At 34.5% G+C, this 9,657-nt stretch overlaps 1 protein-coding gene across 1 annotated transcript; it reads left to right on the top strand.

Annotated features, from left to right (window-relative positions):
* Window positions 1-7,787: 7,787 nt before the first annotated feature.
* On the top strand, window positions 7,788-9,286 carry LOC119665928. Its single transcript, XM_038075189.1, has 2 exons — window positions 7,788-9,140; window positions 9,199-9,286. Exons 1-2 carry the CDS (start codon window positions 7,788-7,790, stop codon window positions 9,205-9,207), a joined length of 1,362 nt encoding a protein of 453 aa, XP_037931117.1. The 3' UTR covers window positions 9,208-9,286.
* Window positions 9,287-9,657: the final 371 nt, after the last annotated feature.

The following is a 9,657-nucleotide window of genomic DNA, read 5'->3' as shown; positions in this document are numbered from 1 at the left end:
TCACTTCAACAGATAAAAATAAAAAAATAAAAATTAAAAAAAAAAACTGCCTTAGGTGGAATTGTGTGGACACTACACTTAAGTACCCCCCAAGGCATAATTAACATCAAGTTAAATTAAATTATTATATTCAAATAAGTCAGTTTGTACAATAATTAATCCGATTAACAGTACTACCCAAAGCTTTAATAGTAATTGAATTCAATATGCAACAAGTACACAAATTGTCATTATAATAAGTTGATAATAAAGTCAATAAGTATGATGATACAATAAGTTTCTTTTGGTTCCCAAAATTACCTTGATTATTCTTTATCGAGATGTGACCAATCTTACCATTTACTATAAATGATTAAGACATCTTGTTAGCAAATAAACTCATAATTTTCATAGACGTGTATAATTATACATATATTATATATAGATATTGTTGTATTTTCCTTTCTGGCGTTTAATTAGGACCTTGTGGTAGAAGCATTTCTTTTTGTGCGCTTTTCGTTTTGCATGGATGAGAACCAGGATTGACATACCCCTGTAGGTCCTGAAGAAAGTGAAGGGGAAGTGAATAATCCTTGACGTATTAAACTAAAGCAGTAGGCAAGTACGCGACCTATTTATTATCACAAATTGATACAGGAATAACTAGGCCTACCGATATAGTGCCTTCACGAGGCGTCCGTCTATGTGCAGGTGTATTATTTCAGAAACAGCCATCGTTAGCTGAGGAACAGAAAGAGTCTCAACCGGTGAACATATTTGCTGATTTCATGTCGCATATTGAGAAGCTTACACTTATGGATACCTCTAATGAGGGAGTGGAAATGGAAGAAGCTGTGGGAACTTCATCTGTTGCCATGGCAAACAACAACACTCAAAACCTACTGAAGATGCTAGCTCAACAGACATAAGTTATGAATAACGGTATGAGCGAAATGCAAACAAAATTGGGTGCGCTACAGTCACAAGTAAACAACATCCGCAGCTAATCTTCAAACAGGTTGAATGCTGATATGAATGAAAGTACTAGAGTGGAAGGTATAAATATCAGTAAAACAGATGGTAACAAGCAACGAGAATTCATATTGTTTATGGAGGATGACAGCGCTCCCAGAAAGAATATAGACTCAGATCGCTGGCGCATCAAGTTAGACGGGTCCAAAAAGGAGATGTCAGTCGAAAGTTTCATTTTCAGGATTTGAAAGGTGCGAGAACAGTACGAAATCCCATTCCACCAGCTTTTCACTGATTTTTATACCTTAGTAGCAGGTCCAGCCGGAAGATAGTATTGGCAGATACTAGAAGATCATGAAGGTGACAGTACATTTAATTACTTTCAGCTTAAAAGGGAATTGTTAGAGCACTGTAGGTCCTCACAGCGCGACTATGAAATAATTAGGGAAATTGTCGATAAGAAGCAACAGCCAGGGGAAAGCTTCGAGCAATTCTGTACTAGTATTCATAATTAAACTTTTAGATTAAGAAAGAAAATGTCAGAGAAGGAATTGGCTGAAGTTATTAAAGCCAATGTGCTGCCAGTTTATTGTTCGCAGCATCGTTCCAGAGTTTGGCAGAGTTAAAAAGGGAATGCAATAGGACGGAGAAATTGGTAAAAATAAATCGATCGAGGTATAGGCAATAAGATTGCACAACAAAGGGAAGATTACAGAAGAGGCGGTTTTGCAAGGTATGAAGTGGAAGCCTTTGATATTCAAAACAACGTTGTAAAAAGTTCTAACCAAGTAGGTGCAGACCTGAAAGGTAGACACAGATCCGAAGAGCTGAATGAACCGGGGAAAAGGGAAACGTTAGATCTATGCCCATCGCCGTTCCATACTACGCTATGCTATTTCTGTGGGATGCCAGATGACTTTAACCATCTGAACAAAAATATTTCCGAAGAAAAAAGTGTAAGTCCTCGTTTCATGGTATGGTGTGTTTTATTTGTTAGAAAAATATTTCGTATTGTCGTTTTAAAAATAAGACGGGAAACGTGTGGAGGACAGAGACGACCGAGGGTCGATGTCCTCCCTAAAAGAACTCGGGCACCAAATACAGATTCTGAGACGTGAAGAACCTACCATCATCACGTCACAAAGCAATGAAGATGAGTTAGAGCAGAAGTCGTTACACTAAAGGAAGCTTAAGTATGAACAGACCAGAAGAAGAATTTTCAATGAGAAAATCAAAAGTAGAAGATTAAAGAAGATTAGCATAATGCGAGGAAGAAAGAGATTAGCAAAGGTGTGTAAAAAGAAATTAGTATCTGCGATAGTGACATTATCAGAGGATAATAGGCTTTTCGCAGACCGTGGTTGATAGTGAAGATGTCATTGCTTTATTGGATTCTGAAGCCAGTGTGAACTGTATTGGAAAAGGGGCATCAGAGTTTTTAGCGAAACGAACAAAGAAACTGGTGAAACTTCCTGGACAAAGTGTCAAAACCGCAAATGGGGAACACACGGTGGTACAAGGCATGATAACACTGCCAGTAAAATGGGATGGAGTGACGAAACATATGGATTTTTTTATAGTCCCAGCGTTACAACAACATTTCTATTTTGGAATAGAACTTTGGAAAGTATTTAATCTGGGTGTTGTCAGTAGAAGAAATAACAGTGAATGTAAAAATTTGTATTTTAAAGGTCTTGAAGAATTAGATTCTACTACCCTAGACCCAGTAATTGCAAGTAAGCAACACTCAATTGAAAAGGTTCAGTTAGATCGTTTAGAGTCAGTAATTAGTAAGTTTCCTTCGTTTAAAGCGTTAGGGCTCGGAAAAACTTCTTATGAAGAGCATGTCATCGAAGTATTAGATGAGAAGACACCCGTGAAACAGCGACACTATCCGATCTCGCCGGCAATGCAGAAATTAGTGTATACAGAGTTAGATCGTATGCTAGAACTTGAAGTTATTAAGGTAAGCCAGAGCAGTTGGAATTCGCCGGTAACGCTTGTAGTAAGAGGGAAAAAGTATCGGCTGTGCTTAGATGCTAGAAAGGTGAACGAGCGCACAATTAAAGACGCATACCCACTGACACATATTGAAGGGATATTAAGTCGACTACAAGAGACCAGATACATCTCTGCGATAGATTTAAATGATGCAAATACCTTTAGAAAAAAAATCCAGAGAAAAAACTGCCTTTACAGTACCAGGGCGCCCTCTTTACCAGTTTACCGTCATGCTTTTTGGGCTCTGCAATGCGGTCCAAAGAATGTGCCGGTTAATGGACAAGGTAATACCCACCAAATTTTGTGAATGTGTATTTGTCTATCTGGATGACCTGTTAGTGTGTTCAGCAGACTTTGATACACATGTAAATTTATTAGGAAAGGTAGCTGATTGCTTAAATCGAAGTAACCTCACCATTAATGTCGAGAAAAGCAAGTTTTGCTATAAGGAAGTGAAATACCTAGGCTTTATTGAAGGAGACGGCTGATTAAGAACAGATGACAGTAAAGTGGAAATGGAAGCATTCCCTAAGCCTAAAACTTCGAAACAGCTTCGTAGGTTTTTAGGAATGTTGGGCTAGTATAGAAGATTTATTAAAAATTATGCTAGTATAGCAGCTCCATTACACAAGTGTTTAACCAAGCTTAGCATAAAGAAATTTTCTCTAACAGAAGAGTCATTAGAAGCGTTCAAAGCCCTTAAACTTTATCAATGGCCCACGTGCTCATAAATCCAGATTTTTTAAGCGATTTTTCATACAATGTGATGCATCAACACAAGGAGTAGGAGGAGTACTTTTTCAAAAGGACGATAATGACAATGAACATCCCATTGCTTACATGTCTGCTAAACTTAATAGGGCACAACGTAATTATAGCATAACTGAATTGAGCACTCCATGCGGCTGTTTTAAGTATCAAGAAGTTCAGAGCTTATGTAGAGGGGCTATAAGATTTGTCAGGTCGGCTAGCCAGTTGGAGTTTAACGTTACAGGCTTTTGATTTCCAGATAGAACATAGAAAAGGATCGCGCAATGTAGTGCTGGATGCCATATTCAGGATGCATATGGAATAAATTGTTTTAGGCAATAGGAATTTAGATGCAGATTTACAGTCTTAATGCTTTATTTCGGAGGAGTATAAAAATTTGATACAGACTATTTCTACCGATCGAGACAAATTCCCGGATCTATGTGTATCAGAGGGGGATGTATATAAAATAATGGAATTCCGAAGTGGAGATGTAATACAAGAAGATCATGCATGGAAGTTGTGGATACCCACAGACTTACGGCAAAAGTTGATACGGCGGATACACGAGTCTCCTTCATCAGGACACGTAGGTATGCAGAAAACTCTGAGTAAATTACGAGTGAAGTACTTCTGGCCAGGTACGGTGAACGATGTCCATGAATGGATGAAACGTTGCAAAATATGTCCAAAGCTTCGAACAAAATAATAAGACCTCCAATGGGAGCCCAGGTCATCACTGAAAATCCATTTCTACGCTTATATATAGATTTTATGGGACCCTATCCAAGAACACGGTAACACGGTAATTTTTGTATGTCTAGATCATTTTTCCAAATTCGTTTTATTAAAACCAATGAGGGCAGCGACCGCTATGAGCATGGTAAAATACCTCGAGAGTGATATTTTTCAAGTATTTCTATCTGAATTCTTTAAGAATCTTCTGACCAAGTACGGAGTGAATCATGTAAGAACAGCCTTCTACTCGCCTCAAGTCAATGCCGTTGAACGAGTAAATCGTTCAGTGCTGCAAATGATACGAACATATATTGGTGAAAACCAGAAGGATTGGGCTCAACATGTGAGTGATGTGGCTTTTGCATTAAGGAGTGTAACCCACAATGCGACTCAATTAGAGCCCTATTTTGGTGTGTTCGGTTCTCACATGTTACAGCATGGGAAGTCTTTTACTATAAATAGAAAGTTAGATACAATTAGAACGGGGGAGTTTCGAGTTCTTCACCAGACCGACAAGCAACAGGTAATACGAAATAAAATAAGAGAACAATTAAAAGTTGCACATAAGCCAGCAGAAAAGGTATACAACACATGGAAAAAACTAGTAGAGTTTAAAGTAGGGCAATTAGTATATCATCAAAACTTTCGACAAAGTAAGAAAACAGCTGATTTTAACGCCAAACTTGGTCAGAAAAATATTAAATGTATAGTATTAAAACCTATAGGTAGTGCATTGTATGAATTAGGTAACATGCAAGGAAAAAGGCTTGGCGTATTTTACGTCAAAGATATTTTCAGTCGGTAGAGCAGGAGATTCAAATATATGGAGTGGGTCGAAGCCACACGTTGAGCGAAGAAATACAAATAACTTAAATGAAGAAATAAAAACAAAAAAAAGCCTACATTTAGAATTCTTTTACGACTGTGTTTTATATTGCTGGCAACATCGACACCATCGAGCCTGTTATGTAGGCCTGTGTGGGAATTAATTTATTAATAAAGTAGAATTACTTAATATTGTCACACATTACCTCGGGTCTCCTGCGGCATCTAGGGGTACTCTGTATAGCGCCTGACTTCATCACTTGATGCACTTGTAAACGCACAATTCGCATTGTTGGTAAGTTGGTTTTGTATAAAACAAATTATTGTGTTTTTTTAAGAAAATACCAAAAATTTTTTTTGTTTAAAAAATTTGAAATTGTGTGCACAGCCATATTCTTCATTACCACACATAGTACAATTAATTAACGACACATATCACCGAAATTTTTAAGAAGAAAAAATATTATTTTTTTATAAACAAATTCAACATATTTAAAAAGTTTTGTTTTTTTTTTGTTTGTTTTGTTCAATGCAATTAAAGCGAATTCCACTAAAGCTGCACTGATATTTGACTTAGTGAGAAGGGGATAGTATTGCCAAGCAGGAATAATCAACATAAGTACCAAAAGGCAAGTCACATTTTTATGGAAGTGAAAATAAAATGAGCTTTGTAAATAGTTCATTCACCTCAACTGCAAAACCTAAACAAAGCTAGGAAAAGTCAGTAAGAGCAATGCACGAGAGAAAAACCTAGTAACCGAAAAGTGGTGAAAAGTTTGAAAGAAACCTTTGCGCCAAATATGAAGTTAACAGGACCGTGACTGTTCTAAAAGAATTTTGCAGTTAGGCAAAAGGAGTATAAAAGCCGTATCAAGTGCGTTGTTCGGTCTTCTGATTTCTTGATCGTGGTCAGAAACAGTCTAAAAATTGTTTTTCTATGAAAGTATAGACTTTAAAAAAAAATAAATTGACCATTTATGAGTGTTTGAGTGCGCTTAAATAAGAAATTTTAAAAACGAAAAAGAGAAATTGAATAATATATAAAAAAAAAAAACAAATATTTAAGTCGAACATTCAAATAAAAATCCCGCCAATGAAATATTAATGAGAATTAAATAAAATTAATTACCATGAAATAAAAAGATAAAATCACAACATATAATAGGGCTAAGATTGACATACAGTGGTTTAAGAACTTGAGTTCCAGAGTGTGTATGGTGCAGTATTGTTAAACTTTTTCGCTTTATGCAAAGAACAAACGAAAAAAAAACCATATTTTTTTATTTAAAAACTAATCAGTTGTAAGAATCTGAAAAATTAAAAGAAAATTAAAAGAAAAAAAAAATAAACTACTTAAGAGTACTTTTAAAAAAAAATTTTTTTTTTCTTAAAGATTTATATCAACCATCACTGGTTTTCCAAGTTTGTTTGTTATATTAATAATCTTCTTTTATTGTATAGATATTTTTTTATATACACATTTTTTTTAAACATAATTTTATTTGTTGGAATAAAATTTTTTTGTTTCTTAAATGAGATAATGTCCTTATAACGGTAATGAAGAAACAAAATCGGTTTTCTATGCACCCCCGTTTATATTTATATGTTAATTATATGTATATTTTTAACAACTTTTTATACATCAATATATATCACATTTTTTTTATATACCATATTTTAATTTTGATATGATTTCCTTGAGGAAGCAGCCTCAAAAATAAAATTTATATAGGTACAACGGCAGCTAGGATGATATCATCGCAGCGGCAGTAGTAAGTACACAAAATTGTTCGGTTGTGCAACATTTTTTTTAACATTCGACATTATTTAATTTAATAGAAGCAAAGAAAAACCTTGTATCAGAATTAAACCTTTGTAACCATACATATGTCTCGTTTAGTTGAGGTAACTCTTCTTGAGATTAAAAATTTTTTTGTCTAAATAACTTATAATACTATTAACTATGATATTGAATATGTGTGTTGAATAATCTAAACATTGTAAACTACAAATAAAAATGAGAGTATATAATTTTCTTTATGTTTAAAGAGCTTTGTAAAAATAAAATTTCAAGTTGTAAATTTAATCTGAATTACTAATAAAAGGAAATATTGTTATATAAAGGTATATGAATATAAAGAACTTATCGCTTTTTTTATATTTGTTTTACAGAAGAATTACCTGTTGCTGAAAGTTCAGTTAATATTATGCACACAAATTATAATGTGTTGTGAATAAAATTCAACGTGGCAAAAAGGGTGGTACTAAGGTTGTGACTATACTCATCTCTTAGGGGCAGAGCTGCATCTCTGTTAGATAAGATCCATTGTATTTTCTGTTTGTTTTTTAACTGGTGTGGCAACGCTAAATTAAAAGTGACACATAGTTTTTGACATACAGTATGAAACGAGTTAGTTATAGTTAAGCATTGTACGAGAAGAGTAAGAAATTGAAACGTGTTAAAAATAAAGGAAAAACTATTGCTTAAAATATCAGAAGTGGGATTACTCAACATTAATAAAATGTCTGACATCAAAAAACTTCAGCTTTATACTTTAGTTGCATTAAAAGCTTGGTTGGAGGAGCTTGGATGTAAAACAAGTGGTAATAAAAACGAATTAATTCGCCGATTAATTCAAATACCTGAGGAACGCCGTGGTGTTTTTCTAGGAAAAACGACAAAAATATTAAATGATCTGACGCTTACGGAACATGTTGGCGCCGACGCCGATGCATGCGCAAGCAACAACAATAGTAACTCTGAAGAAGATGACAATCATATTCTTGAGGAACAACAAATTATACAAACACATAAAAAGAAGAATCAAATGAGTGAAATTGTAAGTCAGAAACAAATGATAACAGAACAAATGACAGCGAATATGAGTCGAATGAGTGTTATGAACACAAATATTGAGCGAGAAGAAAATAATAACAGTGTCTCTGCTGCACAAGTCAATTCGTTAAAGGAGAACGAAAATGAACTCTTGAAATGGGAGCTCAAACTGTTAAAACGAGAGCTAAACATAGAAAGACGAGAAAAAGAAATTTTAATGAGAGAAAATAAAACATTAAAAAAAGAAAGCCAACAGAATGAAAAAAAAGATTACGCGTTAAATAATAAAGTTAATTTTTCAACTATAAAAGAATTGCTGTCCGAATTTTCTGGAACTGGTGATAATTTTCAGCTTTGGGAAGCACAATTACAAAGTATCCGAACGGCTTATAATCTGGATGATAATAATACTAGAGCACTGATTTCTAACAAACTCAATGGAAAGGCGTTAAAGTGGCTACATACAAGAAACGATTTAATGACTGTACCAATTGAAACCCTAATAAACGATATGGGGAAACTGTTTGAAGACCGCTCAACTAAACTGCAGCTGAAACGTACATTTGAAGCCAGAAGGTGGCAAACAAATGAGACTTTTGAAGAATATTTTTACGATAAGACCATTCTCGCGGGTAAGTTGTGCATTGAAGAAACTGAGCTGCTGGAGTACATTGTGGAGGGGATTCCAGACTATGGTTTATGTTCACAAGCTAAATTACAATGTTTCCGTGACAAGTACCAACTGTTGGAAGCGTTCCACAAAATAAGTCTTCCAAAACCAGCAACACCAAAACAATCATTGACTGTTCGCCAGAACACTTCGAATGAAAAATCAACATCAGCCGATTTTGTGGTTTCTGCATCGACTCGTTGCTATAATTGCAACTCTCTTGGGCATGTTGCAGCTGAATGCCGCAAACCAAAGCGGGAGCCGAGGGCGTGTTACGTTTGTGCGCAAATGGGACATCGAGCAGCTGACTGCTCAATGAGGAAAACGCAAGTTCATTATGCCGACGCTGTTGAGGGTGATAACGAATACGTAAGAAATATAAAATTTAGTTTTAATTATTCAAATATTGATCAGTCACTTTATTTAGAATCATTAATTGACACTGGTAGTCCAATCAGTTTTATACGCCAACAGTTCGTGCCACTTGTTAAGTTAATAAATCAAGAAAAATGTAAAATTTTAAATTTTTGTGGTATAAACAAAAGTCATTTACAAATACTTGGACAAATAGTATGCACAGTTTTATATGATAATAAAAAAATAAATCTTAAATTATTCATAGTAGCTAATGAAACTATGAGTTACCCAGTTCTATTAGGAAGAGATTTTTTGAAGAAAGCTAAATTAAAATTAGTAATACAACATGATCCAACTGAACAGTTAATTAATTTTAATCAAAAGAATAAAGATTGTGATGAAAATACTATTAACGATTTAATGAATATTGAATACCATGAACCAATTCATGAGATTAGTGTTAATAATAGTGATGTTGACTACAATACTAGAAAGAAATTTAATATGTTGTATGAAGATTATGTAAACC

Source organism: Teleopsis dalmanni, chromosome 1, assembly GCF_002237135.1.
Source record: "Teleopsis dalmanni isolate 2A chromosome 1, ASM223713v2, whole genome shotgun sequence".
NCBI lineage: Eukaryota > Metazoa > Arthropoda > Insecta > Diptera > Diopsidae > Teleopsis > Teleopsis dalmanni.
The sequence above is the reverse complement of the archived record's forward strand: the minus strand, read 5'-3'. Positions and strand labels throughout refer to the sequence as shown.